Source organism: Mastigoproctus giganteus, chromosome 7 (genome assembly GCF_048544385.1).
Source record: "Mastigoproctus giganteus isolate SK-2022 chromosome 7, ASM4854438v1, whole genome shotgun sequence".
Taxonomy (NCBI): Eukaryota; Metazoa; Arthropoda; class Arachnida; order Uropygi; family Thelyphonidae; genus Mastigoproctus; species Mastigoproctus giganteus.
The window spans coordinates 159,029,310-159,046,028 of NC_143581.1; the positions used below are offsets into that span (position 1 = coordinate 159,029,310).

A 16,719-nucleotide genomic window follows, 5' to 3' on the forward strand; every position below is an offset into this window, starting at 1 on the left:
TAATTTTTTTAAGAAATGAAGTGAGCATTAGCCATGGGTCTGTTTGCTCCATAATGCATGAGTTCCTGCACATGCCTAAAGTGGCAGCCTGATGGGTTCCAAGATTGTTGACATGTCCTCAAAAGCTCCCCGGTACCTTACCATCCTGCAGGCTGTGGATGGTAAGGCACCAGGTCTTGATTTTATTGAAGTTAAGGTGTATAAGAGGGCATTGTAGAAATGTATAATAAATGTTTGAGGCGGGGTGTCTTCCCACCTGCATGGAAAGTAGCAGATTTGAGGCTTATAATAAAGATCCAAGTGAGCCGGGGTCATACCAGCCAATTGCTCTGTTGTCAATAATGGCAAAGACTTACGAAAGGGCTGTTGATCAGCTGATTAATGATTAGATATAATAGTATGAGTTTATCCTCAAGTAGCCAGTATGGCTATAAAAGTGGGTACTCTACTGAAGATGCCATTTATCATATGACAAGATATGTACAGGAGTATGAGAGTAGGTATGTCCTGGCTCTGTTTATAGATTTTCATGGAGCCTTTGATATGTTATGTGGGAGGGCATCCTGTCAAGACTGAGAAAGATACAATGTTCAGATAATCTCTATTCAGTTTTTAAACAATATTTTAGTGAAAGAATGATTGTCGTAAGGACATCTTATACTGAAGTAAGTAGAGATATAAGTAGAGGATGCTCATAGGGCTCGGTTGTTGGTCCGCATGCTTGGGGCATTGTGCTGGATGATTTCTTGAATCGGCATTATGTAGGTATTAATACCATAGTCTATGCTGATGTTCTGTTGATATTAGTGTATGGAGATGCAAGGTCTCAAACAGAGAACAGCAAGTGAGGTTTTGAGTGACTTGCTTGAATGGGCTCAGTTGTATGAGCTGCAAATTTCACAGACAAAGAGTGTGCAAATGCTATTGAAGGGGGCACCTCAGTATGTATCATAGTCCTCTAGTGAGACATGGTAATGTCTCTTTGAGATACCAAACTATGATTAAGTATTTGGGAGTTTGCATGTGGGAGCGTATGAGTTTTGTGGAGCACATGAAATATCTAAAGAAAAAGATAAAAGTACTATATTCCAAGGGTAGTGAGGGGCGAATACAAAGTAAAGGGTAGAGCACTGAATATGTTCTATGATTGTCTTTATGTCCCCATTGTAACTTATGCCTCGATAGCTTGGATTCACAGAATTGAAAATTCTGTTATAAGAAAGTACAAAGTACTTGCTCGAGTTTGCAGAGTTTGCTCTCCTATGCATAACTCGAGCATGTAGGACTGTTTCGACTGAGGCACTTCAAGTGATAGCAGCAAAAAAGGCAGTTGATTTTCAAGTGGCAGTATTTTCAATGATGTATTGCACTAGAAGGAATTTAAGAATGATTATTTTGGGAGTTGATACACGATCCAAAGATGGAGAGGACATATGGAAGAGAGGATGTTAAGAATGAAAAAGTAAGAGTGATAAATGAATTGAGAAAAGTATGGCAAACAAGATGGCAAGAATCTGTTAAAGGATGGGTAACATATCAGTTTTTGCCTAATGTTGAGATATTGAATAACAGGGTTAATCCCTGGCAACAGTTTGGGTTGTATACGTCCTTTCTGTTGACTGGAAATGGGCTTGCACGGAGGTTATTTGAGTTTGGGTTGAGAACTGATGGGGTATGTGTAGAAGACGAAGAAATATCAGGACATGTAATGTTTCAATGTGATGTTTATTCTGATTTGAGAATGGAGCTAGAGAGATCTGTGGGTGAGATTGAACAAAGTAGTCTTTGGATTTTATTCACGGAAAACTGCCTTTTCACTTATTTAAATAATTTTGTACATTCTGTTTTCAGGAGGAAGTGCTTGCTAGATAGTAGAGCCCACCTCCCAGTGGCAGGGATGGAAGCCTGATCCACTGGGATAGGTGGGAGGCTGCAATGTGCCTCCAATACGATATCCATTTGGATTAGGGCGAGGTGCTTCTCTATGAGTTGAGTTGTGTTAAATTTTTTATACTTGAATTGAAGTTTTAACATGGCAATGAATAATACATGTTGGGACACAACTACGTATAAGCTTCAGCTTGGGTAGTAGCTTGGTGGGGTCATAAATGGAATATCCAGTCTGGTTCCTGGATAGAAATATATAGCTCCTCAGTTTATTTTAAAAAATTGTTAAGGAAATGTATTTCTAAAAAGGAATTTAAAGAGTGAAGAAAATATTGCAATACCATTACCAAAAGCCAACTCTCACCTGACATTAATTCATTTTACATAAATAAGGATGGTGCAGGGAACATGTGCCATTTGTGCCCAGCTGGGCCTGCCTTTGGAGGTTAGAACTGATCCATTGTATATTTGCGAATGAATTAAAAAGCTTTTGGGAGATTTTTTCTTTTCATGGATAAACATGTACCATTAGTTTGGCTAGTCATAATCTATTGATGTAGATAAGTTAGAAATTGAGATATGAGGTAGAACATATTGTATGAAGTAATAAAAATTTTTGGTTGTTGTAAACATGACAAGATAACATGGTTGTAATAGCTTTCCCTGTGGGAACACTACTATAATTCCCTCCAATCATAGCTGACAGGGTAGAGGTAGCAAAACAATAAAAATTGCTAATCCAAGTGCTTCAGACAGAGAATTGCCAACAAGTTTTATCTGATGGAAAATCAACTGACAAGCCTACCAACATCATTTTATAGATGCACCCTCAAAATGTAAGGAATGCTAGACTCACCACTATGCCCTTCAAGAGACGTGCTGTTTGTAGGCACAATACAGCCACTGTAGATTATGTGCCACTAAGCACATACAAATATGCTATTTATAACTACACTAATAAAAAAGAAAACAGCCCATGTTGGTCATATTTATCAATGCAATTTGTTTGTTTGACTCCTTTTGTTTGTTTATTATATTCATATTTTGCTTACTTCACTTAATGGCTTAATTTAAACAATAATTTCACATTTACATGAAATTCAAATAATATTCTTAGATGAGTAATCCTAGTTCAAGTAAAAAAATTTTAATACTATATATTTCTTTTAAATAGTTGGTATTCCATATCTAAGCCTTTAATTAGCATTAGCATTAATAGAGGTATACGATGCAAGAAAGCAAGCGTATGTAGCATCAGCCAAAAAAAAAAAAAAACTTCTCCCATTTCACCCCTCCATTCGTTCCAAATGCTTGTCCAGCTCAGCCTTAAATTTATTTAGGCTATCAACTTCTACAACAAAAAATGGAGGTCTGTTCCACCAATCAACTACCCGCTAGTTAAAGGCAAACTTCCGCACATCTATTCTATAACTATCTTTCCTCAATTTGAATCTGTGCCCCCTCAGGTTCTTAATCTGAGAAAGATCTTCAAGTCCATCAGCATTCAGCTTGCTCAAGCCATTCAGGGCCTTATACACCTCAATCAGATCACCTTGCAGGTGCTTACTCTCCAGGCGCTGCAATTTGCAGAATTAAGCCTTTCTTGTTCCCCTCACCAATCTTGTTGCCCTTCTTTGTACTCATTCTAGCAACTCTACATACTTCCTAAAATGAGGCCTCCAGACCTGTACACAGTACTGTAGGTGAAGCCTGACCATTGCCTTGTATAACGGGATAATCACCTCCCTGTCCCTGCTAGCAAAATTCCTATATATCATTGACAAGATTCCATGACCAGTTCTGGCAGCCCGTCTGCACTTCTCAGCAAACTTCATATTTGACTGCACAATTACCCCAAGTCAATCTGATTCATCCCTTTCATTCTAGAGTTTACATAAGTAAAGAACTCTTTGCTGTTTTTTTTTTTTTCCATCCTTTGCCAAGGATTTCTCGTAATCTGCCTTCGCCTGCCTAACCTCCTTTGTGACTTGATTACAGACTAGTTTATATTAGTTTATATTACAGACTAGTTGATTACAGACTAGTTTATATCTGCCACAGTCTTCTCTGTCACCTGATAATTTAAATGCATCCCATATATTTTTCTTCTGTGTCACGAACCTCATTAATTCATCTGACATCCATTTAGGCTTGAACAGTATTTCTTAGTTTGAATGAAAAGCCTAATAGCCTCCAAGATTAAGTCCCTGAAGGCTTCCCATTTAGAATTCAACGTTGCTAACATCATTCAGTTGATTCCACTGTACAGAATTTAAAAACTGTCTGAGACCTTTGTAGTCACCTTTACGAAAGCAAAAGCCCTTCCCTTTAGCCTTGATAGTAGTTACATCTTTAAATAATTCCCATATCAGTACATTGTGATTACTGTCACCCAGTGGTTCCTTTATCTGCAAATTCTTAATGCATGAATAATCACTGCTGATAATCAGATCAAGAGTATTATTCCCTCTGGTTGCCTCTTGAACATGTTGCTATAGAAAACAGTCATCCAATAAATCCACAAAAGTCTTGCTAGTGTGCGTGTGACCAACTCACAAGTTTCAGTCAATATCTGGAAAATTAAAATCCCCCATTATAAGACATTATGATTTACTGGCCCACTCTATTTCTCTGCACAATTGCTCATTATACTCATCAGATTCATTAGGCCTATAACATACACCCACTATCATTTTTCCTTTCCCAGTGCTTATGTCACACCAAACATACTCAACATTGCATTGTCCACCAACATCAACTGGATGCACTTCCTTAGATTTTGTGTTTCTTAACTAACAGCATAACCCCTCCTCCCTTCCTGTCTTGTTTATCCTTTCTATATACATTGTACTCCTCAAATTTCAATTCTGCACTGCTTATACTCACACTCGTGGTGTGTAACACCATGTCTCCGATATCCCAACAATATCTGCCTTTGATGTGTTGACTAGCACTTCAAGCTCATCAAATTTATTAACTATAAGTAAAGAACTATTACTGCAGTCTTGTCTAGATGCTTGTATGCACATTGGTGTAAATGCAAGTATACATGCATCTGTTTCTACTCTTAGTTACCCTAACACAGCCCATGTATTTATTTGTTCCACTATGATTCCCAGCAATCCTGGAAATCTCCATTGCCTTGCTTTCCAGGTTGCTACGTATTCTAATAGAAACAGTGCAAGAATCACTTTTGCCTCTTCCTGCGGTCAACGTTAACCTTTTAGTCTATGTATCCCCCCAAGCTAGCAGTTTTCCGACCCACCTAACACTGCCTCGATAGCATCAGCAAATATTCTTGCACCCTTCTATTTAAGTGTACTCCATCCTTGTAGAAGCGGTCTCTCCTATCAACAAGCACCGACCAGGCTGAAAAAAATTCTACCCCTTGAGCCTTGCACAATCTCTCCAGGGCCAAATTGATCAACAAGGCTCTCATCATATATTCCCTCCTATCATGTCTGGGTAGAATTGCAAACAATTTCACATTCAACCCTAACTCGTGACTTTTTTTCAACATTGACCTGTACTTGTTGAGTAAATCTGCAGATCTCTTACTCTTAATGTCATTAGTTCCATGTACAACAATATCACCTTTTGTGCCCTTAAAAGATGATATCTGCTCTACAACCTCATCAACTTTTGCCCCTGGCAGACATGAAATACCTTGCTCTAAAATTCCTTAATAACGTATATGCAGTACATATCAGTACATACAAACGGTTCCTGAAAGTCCCCCCCCCTTTTCAAATGAGCAACTGTACATACATTTAGACAACATTTACTTCAAACTAGTGATCTTCAGCAACACATAAAATGCATAAAATTGTAACAGTTGCTAGAAATCCCTTTTGCATCATCTTTAATGCTCCCATTGCAGCAGTTTGTGTATTATTAGCTTCTTTGAAATGACAACCTTTCAGCATTTGTTCTACTCTCAAAAAAAGGAAAAATCTGCATATAAAAAGATTTGGTAAGCTAGGCAGATAATGGTATTATAAATAAATTTTCTGTTTATACTCTGGGGTGGCCATATGAGCAGAGGAGTGTTCACAAAGATAGAGAAAATACAAGAAACAGCACTGTATTTAGCAGGTCACGGGCTTGTACCCTGGTTCATCCAAAACACATGTAGTTATGCACTCTCATGCCTGACCACTCAGCAACAGCAGTCTCCACCATACTATTAAATAGTGATTCACTTTTTCAATAAATGAACTTGTGTGAAGATGTATTGTCATGCACCAAAATCCATTCTACTTCATGGGTGTATCTGATCTACAATAATGTTCAGATGTGCTCTAGCATTAATGATGTCCTCTAGTGGGACCAAGTATATGCCATGAAAGGTTTTGCCTCATGCCCTAATTCATATGCCCTAATCTCAGAAGCACTAATGGTGACTTGCCATAATTGCAAATTCCCTAATGAATGCTTTCCATAATGGTGACCTGCCCTAATCGTGTCCCGATGGTAGGTGTGTTACTGTCAGTTGCCCTAAGCAGGTATATAATTGCATACCTGGAATCCCTTTCAATCTAACGCCCATTTACAGGAGGTAGATGAGCAAGTGAGGTAATGCCCCCCTGGTGTGTTTCCATCTTTTGTCAACCTAAGAATTCATTCAAATAGCAACCAAACATCAGCATGATATTGTTTGTCATTTGTGACAGACTTCATATAATCTTTATGGGGATGAGGTCCTTGCTCTTTACAGCAGGAGATAATACCTATTTCTAATATAGTTAGGGAAGGATGCTAATGGTTGTTTTCCATTAAGGTTATTATTATATTAATACCACCCATGTACCATGTGACATTAATGATATAGTTTATTAGGCTGTTTGCCTAAATTACTATATATTAAGGTGCTGTTTCTGGCATCTTACCAATACCTATCATCAGACCATATTTCTGGTTCAGGTGGAATGAAGGGAGGTGTAGCTGGTCTATTTTCTTTTCCTGGTTTTTCATTTCTTCTGTCTTATTGGTAATGTTGATCTTTTGTTCATCTGATCACTTAGCCTTGGAACCCGTGGAACACCATTAGACTGCACACAAACCCTGATGTTCAGAGTATAGGAGCAAAGGTTACCCCGGGCTTCCACTATACAAGAACCCTAGATCCGAGATAAAAACTTGGCACTATCCTATTGGATAAGGGAGTTAATCCCTCACCTATAAATTAAGTTCTGGCAACACCTCTTGCCAGTATGCACATCAGGTTTCTGGGAGCATTGGCAAGAGGAGTCTGTCAGCAGGTAAGAATTTAACCTCTTTGTATTTACCTTAGATCTGTTTTCTATTGTAATTGCAATTCTAAACTTAATACTTTACAATCGTAATTATAATTGTAAAATTGGTAATTGTAATTGTATTATTGTCAGTTGTAACTGTAATATTGTAAAATATTCAAATTTGAACCATTTCTATTTTCTGTTCCCCTAACAGCATGGTCTGATGCCAGAAATGTCACCTATGGAGGTATAGAAACATAGTTGAACAGCCTAATAAACTATATTATTAATTTCACGTGGTATATGAGTGGTATTAACATAACAATAACTTTAATAAAACCTATTATTGTGAGAGGTTTGGTAAGCTAGGCAGATAATGGTATTATAAATAAATTTTCTGTTTATACTCTGGGGTGGCCATATGAGCAGAGGAGTGTTCACAAAGATAGAGAAAATACAAGAAACAGCACTGTATTTAGCAGGTCACGGGCTTGTACCCTGGTTCATCCAAAACACATGTAGTTATGCACTCTCATGCCTGACCACTCAGCAACAGCTCCACCATACTATTAAATAGTGATTCACTTTTTCAATAAATGAACTTGTGTGAAGATGTATTGTCATGTATGAGAATATTTCACCAGGTTGTAATGGAAAATTTGGCATATAAATAGGAAACTGAAGAATATATTCTCATTCCTGTATGTGAATTCAAAAGAGGATCATCAGAGATTGCTGAGTGAATATTTACGTAGTTTATGTAATTTTTTTCCTACACATTTTGTGGCATACATATTTGGACCATTATTCTGTAAAATGTACATTTCAGAACCTGCTTTCTTCATCTTCTGTGGACGTTATCACTTAGTAGTCCCCTTGTAATCCTGGTAAAAATCTAGCCATATTTTCTAGATGGTGCTCAAGATCAGTGACTTCGGGTAAGGTCTCCTGCTCCCACATGCATTCTTTGTAGAGTTTTTCAAATGGTGGAGGTACTGATGCTTTGTGATTTTGAATGCAGAGGTTAATCATTCTGTTATTTGGATGACATTCACATTCGATAATTTGTTCCAGACATCAAATATCTTGCTTCATCACCTTACATTTTTGGCCACAGTTATGCCTCTTCATGAATTCTTTTTGTGCATTTTTCCATTCACTAAAAATTCAAATGACACTTAGAAGAAGAATTGTTACACTTGTAATGTGTTCTAAGGCTCAAATGACTCTTTAGAACAAGTGCAGCTATCCTCTCTGCCATAGCACCTGCTAAATACACAATGGCAATCACACAACTTTGGAGGCGCCTCCATAGCCAGGTGGGAATGAGTAGCAGTGCATAGCACACGCTTCTTGATTAGACCGGGGTTCGAGCCCGTCACCACCAAATACGGAGAGTGCGGAAAGGTCAGGGAATGACCACCGCATATCCCGGAGCAATATGGCCTTAGTTGCTAATGCTCCTAAAAACCAAATAACAAACAACTTTGGAAGTTGTGAGATCCAGTCCATTCTTCATTGTTGCCAGACTGATTTAAATACTAGTCAGGTTTATAGCGTTTTCCTGCACATGTTGCACTATGTGACCTCTTCAATTTACATACTTTTGGATAGATTGTTGCATACAGTCCAAACCTCCATGGTCCTAATTAAGTGACACCAAGCAGTATATTTCCAGATAAGTGCACTGAACATGACATGATATGATATCGTGCTCACTCATCTTTATAACTTATTATATATCATAATAAATATATCATATTATGATATATTTCCATAAACTTTCTGAATGTAACTTATATTTGAATATTTTAATTTTTATGCACGATGTACTTACTTGTGTTGATAAAAATCCACCATTTTCATTCTGTTGTTTCACTAACCACTTAACTACTGGTGCTGCTCTTTGCAAATTATGATCTCCTTTAAGTTCCAAAAATGCTAGAATAGCATATGCTGCTGTTTCAATGGCAATAGCATGATCTGTTACATTACTGTTTCTCCAGTATTTCAGATCTCCTGAAATAAGCATTTAAAGCTACCATTAATTCTTTATATATAGTCTGAAAAGATAATATTCATGTGTATACTATATGGCTAAAATATATATATATATTTTTTCAATTATGGTAAGAGGCTTAATTATTTCACAAAACTTACTTACTTCCTTATCAAATCATATTACTGAGCTTGCAAGTGAGACACAGTACAACCAAAGTAATGAAGTGAAGTAAATTTAAAATATGAAGCCTAGTAATTCATGTTAAAAAAACATCCCCCAAAAGATAACTGCACTCCAACTTTCATTAAAATAATGATAAGAGAAAGCATGATAAGAGAAATAAGATACGAAGGAATGGGAGGATGAAAACATTAAGGTGACCTTTATATATGAAAGGTCAAATGTTTGTTTCTTTAATGCAAGTTCTCGTTCTTTTGAATTTTTCACATACAAATGTGATATGATAAAGAGACCATGTATTAGAAATGTTGATTGGTAAAAACATGATCTTTTCCAATAATAATGATATTCCTTTATTGGTAAAGGAATATCATTACATTTGAAAGTTCTACTGGCTAAGTTTCCAGTTTATTGGTAGATGGAAGATTACACTAGCTTTATCAATGCAAGGAGTGTAATTAAAATGGTTCATATGTAAGCATAAACAGATTGACATGATGAAGCCCTAAGCCAAAGCAAGTGAAGAAGCTCCAAAATAAGTAATTTTAGATTTTTATTCTCACTAGGTTTCATAACATTTGAGGAGTTAACTTCAGTACAGTTCTTTGAATATTATAATCATCTGGTGAATAGTTATTGTTATTTGTTATTTGGTTTTTAGGAACATTAGCAACTAAGGCCATATTGCTCCGGGGATATGCAGTGGTCATTCCCTGACCTTTCCGCATCCTCCATATTTGGTGTTCACGGACTCGAGGCGCCTCAGTAGCCAGGTGGGAAGGAGCAGCAGTGCGTAGCACATGCTTCTTGATTAGACCGGGGTTCGAGCCCATCACCACCAAATACAGAGGATGCGGAAAGGTCAGGGAATGACCGGGGCAATATGGCCTTAGTTGCTAATGCTCCTAAAAACCAAATAACAAACAACAACAACACAGACTCGAACCCCAGTCTAATCAAGAAGCATGTGCTAATGCTAGAGCACATGAGGATAAGAACGTTTTTATTTCTAAATGGATAAATAAATAAATACTGAGCTCTCTCAGCAGTTCAATAGCCCAATCCCAAATAGAACTCCAACTTCCAATGACTTAACAGCATGGGAACTAATAAATCTACATCACATCTTTTTATATTAAAATTCGCTTAAAAGGAAAAATAAAAATACATTTTTAGCAGTAAATAAAATTCCAGTTCTTCATGTTTTCATATTGTATTTAAGGCTATGATATTCTATAAGAACTTAAATAGAAACACTAAGTGGAAGTAAATGAAGAATACATTGGCAGCTTATTCCAATAGCAACTACAGTCTATTTTTTTCCATTGTCTCTACATGACTAACTTTTTATTCCTACATCCCAGATACATTGTGGATAAAAATATGGGAATGAGAAGCCTTCAGTTGAAAAACATGAGCAGAATGTAGTAGTTGTACAATGAATTATAATCAAAAGCACTGGCTACTTTTTTTAATGGAACAATATCAGAGTAATTTTATCAATAATTTCTCAGTAGTTTCAACATGCACTGGTTTCTCAATTATAGTCTTCTTGTTTCCAAATGGTAATTCGAAAGGATAAAAAAGAATAAACAGGAATACAATAATCTGTTTAACAAAGTTAAAAAAAGTTAACCATACTGATAAATATTTTGCAAAAAATGAAAAATTAAAAATATACTATCAATAGCAAAATATATATGTATTTTGAAAATTCAGCAAATAATTTTCAATATTAAGAAGAAACTGAAATGTACACAGGTATTCATGTAAACTGATACTTTATTTAATGGTTCTATGTAGTTTTTCTGCAAATTTACAAAATTGTACTTTTTTTGAAACTCTTTTTTGGCTCATTACATAAATTCCTTTCAACCACCAATAGAAATCTACCATAATTACTTCATTCCATTTATCCCAGTATCTTTTCCACTGCTTTGATATCTTGGTGAAACCTTTCACCCAGCTCTGCACACAGTGCACCAAGGTTCTGTGAAAAGTATTCAAGGTGGCCATGCAGAAAATTAAATTACACACTTGTGTTATAACCTATACTTCACAACAACTATAACAACTAATGCCACTACTACAGTCTATGGGATAGGTAAAATGAAGTTGTATCACTATGCTTGATGATTTATTTGTATAAATTCTGCATCCACTGAAGTGAATTAGAATAATTTAGGTAACATTTTCATAAGATTATATTATTTATGTAAATTTTAAATGCTATACTAAAATTTTGCATTTGATGTGAATAAAATTGTTAAATGTGTTTGGATGTATAATGAGCTTTCACATATATCAACATGGTAACTACAGTCAGTGGAGGTTCATTCAATGCATTCGGTAAAGGTATGCAAGTTATGGTTTAAAACAAAATATGTTATTATTAACATGCATTCCAAACTTAAAATTGAAAGTGCTGTGGAGTCAATAAATTTAATTTCAAGTTGTGTGAGTGAATTAAGCGGAGTTTCAACTTGGAATGACCAGAGAATTATACTGAAATTATGACCACTGTAACATTAATTTCAATCTCATCCTAAGCCATCAAATACTGATGAGTAATAAATGTTACAGAGATAAAACACATGAAATTAAAGTCATTATAAATTTCAATAATTCATGTTTAATGAGTTGGGCAGTATTAATTCAATAAGTTATTAAAATTAAGTTATTAACTTGGAGCCTAACAAATGCACTGAATTGTTTGGAAGATAAATTTTCTGTTTATACTCCGGCATGACAACCAAGTCAGTAGAGTTTACAATAAATCATCAATACAAATATTTATCGTATTTAGTAGTCACGGGCTTGAACCCCGGTCCAATCAAGGAATGTGTGCTATGCACTCTCGCTCCTGACCACTCGGCTACGTCAGGCCTAATCTAAGTCCCATAACAGATTGCTCAGTTCAGCTTGTGTAAACTGTTGTGCCTTCTTTACATGGCTTCAACTTCACCAGTACAGATCGACCATCACTAATCTGGCAGCATTGGGACCTGTGGGGTGCCGGATTAGTGAGTTTGCCAGATCACCAGTGGTTATTTTAGTACATGCAGTTTACCCAACTGCATGTACTAAAACCACCTCATCCTGCCTTTAACACATTGACTGCCAAGCTAGAAAAAAATTCCCCAGGGGCCAAAAAATATTTAGCAAATAATTTGATTAGTAATTCTAAAATAAATATTGTAATGTCAGTGTTCTTGTTTTTTCGCTTAAAATATCAAAAAAAAGAGTGAGAAGCTGTGTCGGCCACATACATGTGATGTTATTACGGCATACATATGCAGATCGTTTGTGATTAGTTTATTGCACGCGCGGCGAGTGTAGCAATAAAACTAATTGCGATAAAATAAACTCTCAAACTTCGCAATAAGTTTGTCAGTATTGTTAGAGATTTTGTGAAAACGAGTTCGTTAGTACGCTGTATTATCCATCATATTGTGTTTCCTGTAGTACGCTGTATTATCCATCATATGTTTTTCCGCAAGTTTGTACAAGTGTGTCGTAAAAAAAAAATCTAAAAAGGAATGGCTAAAATAAAATTACTAAAACAAGAGCAACTGAGAGAAATTGCTGGAATTTACAATTAAGCAGAGTTAAATGTCTCACAGACACACCGCTGTCGAGAGTTTTTCAGAAGTTCAACTTTATCTGTTATGGACAATGTGTGGCGCTTGCGCTTTACACCACGAGAGGCACTTCCTTTATGCATTGGAACCATGACTGGGGTTATAATGTGAGCAGGTTATAATAATAATTACAGAAAAACAAGTGGGAATGGTTTGCCAGTGTTTACAATTTTGTGCCAACACCTGATGTTGCAACCAACACCACCAAAATAGTAGCGGCAGATCGGTGCGGCGACCCAGAAAATTTGAAATTACGTTCACGGAAATTATCTCCGAATTAGCGGTAGTACCGGATTACCAGTGGCTGGATTAGTGATGGTCAACCTGTACTCTCAAATTCACTTTGGGGAACAATCAGAGCTTGTGCTGGCAGTATCTAAGTTCTGAGGTTCAGCTGAAATTGGTAAATCTTCATTATGGGGAGTGGAACAAACGGCAGATAAGAGACTTGGATATCATATTGCAGGTTTATTCTTGGTGCTGTATCTTGTAATATAATATAGGCAAAAATAGCAATTTCTGTGATGTCAAGGTTCCTGGCACACCACTGGTACACCAAATGCAAGTCATTTTTGTATTTTCAACAAACATATGGCAGACATAATGTTGGGCCCACAAGACTGGATATCAACGATATGACATTATTTGAAAAAAAAAAAAAAAAATGTAACATTATTAATAATAATAGTAATTTATTTGCAAAGTGATGCTTACAAGCTAACTGCATAGTTTTCATGGGCATTGTTCTTTTGAAGTAGTACTTTGAATTTCACCTCTCTTTCCACATCAGTCTGACCAACCAACCAACCAGCATCTACTGACAATTCAAATATTTCTCACTGAACTAACTTATCTTCTTCACTTAGTTTTTGTACTTCTTCTCAGTGAATCAGTTTTCCTCTATATCTATTAGATGAAAAGTACAACTTACAGAAATACAAGTTGTTATTCTTGTTTCCTAAATCTCATCTCATCCAGAGTACTAAGAAACTATTGGTTTCAACAGCTGTTCTTGTTTGGGATCACCATAACAAAAACACAACATAAATTGACCCCAGGGGCTCTCATCTGGTGAGTATGGGCTTGGCACACCCAAGGTCCTGAGCTACTGGATATCATCATCATTCTTCTCTTTCTTGGTGATTTCCTTCCCTTCTACTTCTGACTTTCATTCTCTCTCTCTCTCTCACTCTCTCTCTCTCTCTCTCTCTCTCTCCCTCCCTCTCTCTCTCTCTCTCACTCTCTCTCTCTCTCTCAGGGTAATTCAGAATTTTTTTTTTTTTTGGCTGGTGCAGCATAAGCCTCAGACTTCCTTGCACTATATGGCTATTAATAAATGTAAAATGAATGGAAAAGTCTGCATTTAAATATAGTAATGGAGGCACGTGATGCAAAGAAGCAAGCATATAAGCATATATAGCATCAGCCAAAAAAAAACATAATTTCGCACATCCATTCCCTCTAAACGTTTGTTTAGTTCCTCCTTGAATTTATTTAAGCTATCAACTTCCACAACGACAGATGGAAGTTTGTTCCCGCAATTAACCAGCCAGTGACTAAAGGCAAATTTCTGCACATCTATTTTACAATTGTTTTTCTTTGATTTAAATTTATGCCCACTCAGGTTCGTAATCTGAGCAAGCAGAAGAATCCCATCAGAATTCAGCTTGCTCAAACCATTCAAAGACTTATACACCTCAATCAGATCGCCTCGCAGGTGCCTAGTCTCCAGCCACTGCAATTTGCAGAACTTAAACCTTTCTTGGTAAGAGGACCACTTTGTTCCCTTCACCAATCTTGTTGCCCTTCTCTATACATGCCCAAGCAACTCTACATCCTTCCTAAAATGAGGCTTCCAGACCTTTATGCAGTACTCAAAGCGTCACCTGACCATTGCCCTCTACAAAGGGATAATCATCTCCTTTTCCCTACGAGCAAAATTCCTGTATATCATTGATAACACCACCATGACCTGCTCTGGCAGCCTGTCTGCATTACTCAGAAAACTTCATATCTGACTGCACAATTCTTCTCAGGTCTTTTTCATTTTCTAGCACCTTAGGTGTAGTACCACACAGTTAGTACATTCCTCTAGGATTACTTCAACCCATATGCATTTTTATTTGTAAATGTTAAACTTCAGTTGCCACTTCTCAGCCCATCTGCCCAAATTTTCTAGATCCTGTTGCAACAGCACTGCCATTACTGTCATTAACAACCCTGCCAATCTTTGTATCATCTGCAAACTTTAACATTAAGTATGATATAACTTCATCAATATCAGTTAAAAATATACAAAACAACAGTGGTGTTGTTGTTTGGTTTTTAGGAGCATTAGCAACTAAGGCCATATTGCTCCGGGAATATGCGGTGGTCATTCCCTGACCTTTCCGCATCCTCCGTATTTGGTGGTGACGGGCTCGAACCCCGGTCTAATCAAGAAGCGTGTGCTACGCACTGCTGCTCCTTCCCACCTGGCTACGGAGGCGCCTAACAACAGTGGGCCCAACACCGAACGCTGGGGGACTCCACTAACAAACATTAGTCCATTAAGAGCAGTGGCCATTGATTACCACTCTCTGAATTCTCCCACTCAACCGCCCTTTTATCCATTGTAGCAACTTACACAATTTGTCCAATTTGTCCAGTACTCTTCTATGCGCAACAGTACGAAAAGCTTTCCTGAAATCCAAGTATATGATATCAAAATTAATTTTTGCATCCAGATCCTATGTAATCACATCATAGTATCCAATCAAATTTGCCAGACAAGGTTTTCCCATAACAAACCCATGCTCTGTTTGGGGGCTCCTCAGTAGCCAGGTGGGCAGGAGCAGCAGTGCGTAGCACACGCTTCTTGATTAGACCGGGGTTCGAGCCTGTGACCACCAAATAGGAGGTGGTGGAAAGGTCAGGGAATGACCACCACATATCCCCGGAGCAATATGGCTTTAGTTGCTAATGCTCCGAAAAACCGAATAACAAGAAAAAAAAAAAAAAGCTCTGTCTGAATTATTGCTGCAGTCTTGTCTAGATGATCATGCGATGCTTCTTTAATCAGTAACTCCATCATTTTCCCCAGAAAAATAAGTTAAACTAACTAGTCTATAATTACTCATGTCACCCTAAGATCCCATTTTGTGAATTGGGGATACATTTGCATCTCTCCAGTCCGCGGGGACTTTCCCTGAGTCCAAGGAAGCTCTTATAATTATGGCTAGGGGTTTGCTTATTTCCTTTGCTGCCTCCTTTACCATAACTGGATAGATCCCATCCACTCCAGGTGCCTTTCTTATGTTTATATTCAACAATTTCTCCTCCACTTTACTCTCAGTTATTACAAAATCATTAAGCACCCTGTTACAGTTTGATTAAGTTTCAGCATATTCCTCCCTTAATAACTCAAGTATGAATGTAGATGCAAAATACTCATTCAGATTATCAGCTATTTGAGCAGGATCATCAACAGTCGAACCATCGATATCAAGTGGACCAATCTGATCCATATCCCCTTCTAGTTTATATAAGTAAAGAAGCCCTTGCTGTTTTTCTTAGAATCTCTTGCCAAATATTTCTTGTAATCTGCCTTAGCTTGTTTAATCTCCTTTGTGATTCGATTACAGACTAGATTATATCTGTCACAGGCTTCTGTGTCACCTGATAATTTATATGCATCCCATTCATTTTTATTCTCTGCCATCCATATAGGCCTAAACCTTGAATAATATTTCTTAATTGGTATTAAAAGATTAGTAGCTTCCACGATTAGTTC

At 37.0% G+C, this 16,719-nt stretch overlaps 1 protein-coding gene across 1 annotated transcript in view; it reads right to left on the minus strand.

Moving 5' to 3' along the window:
* LOC150083283 (pregnancy zone protein-like) overlaps positions 1 to 16,719 on the minus strand; it is a 374,597-nt gene that overhangs the window by 65,150 nt on the left and 292,728 nt on the right. Inside the window, exon 19 of the mRNA XM_090378461.1 lies at positions 8,962 to 9,143. Within this exon, the coding sequence (XP_090234587.1) occupies positions 8,962 to 9,143 (182 nt within the window). The remainder of the gene's footprint in view (positions 1 to 8,961; positions 9,144 to 16,719) is intronic.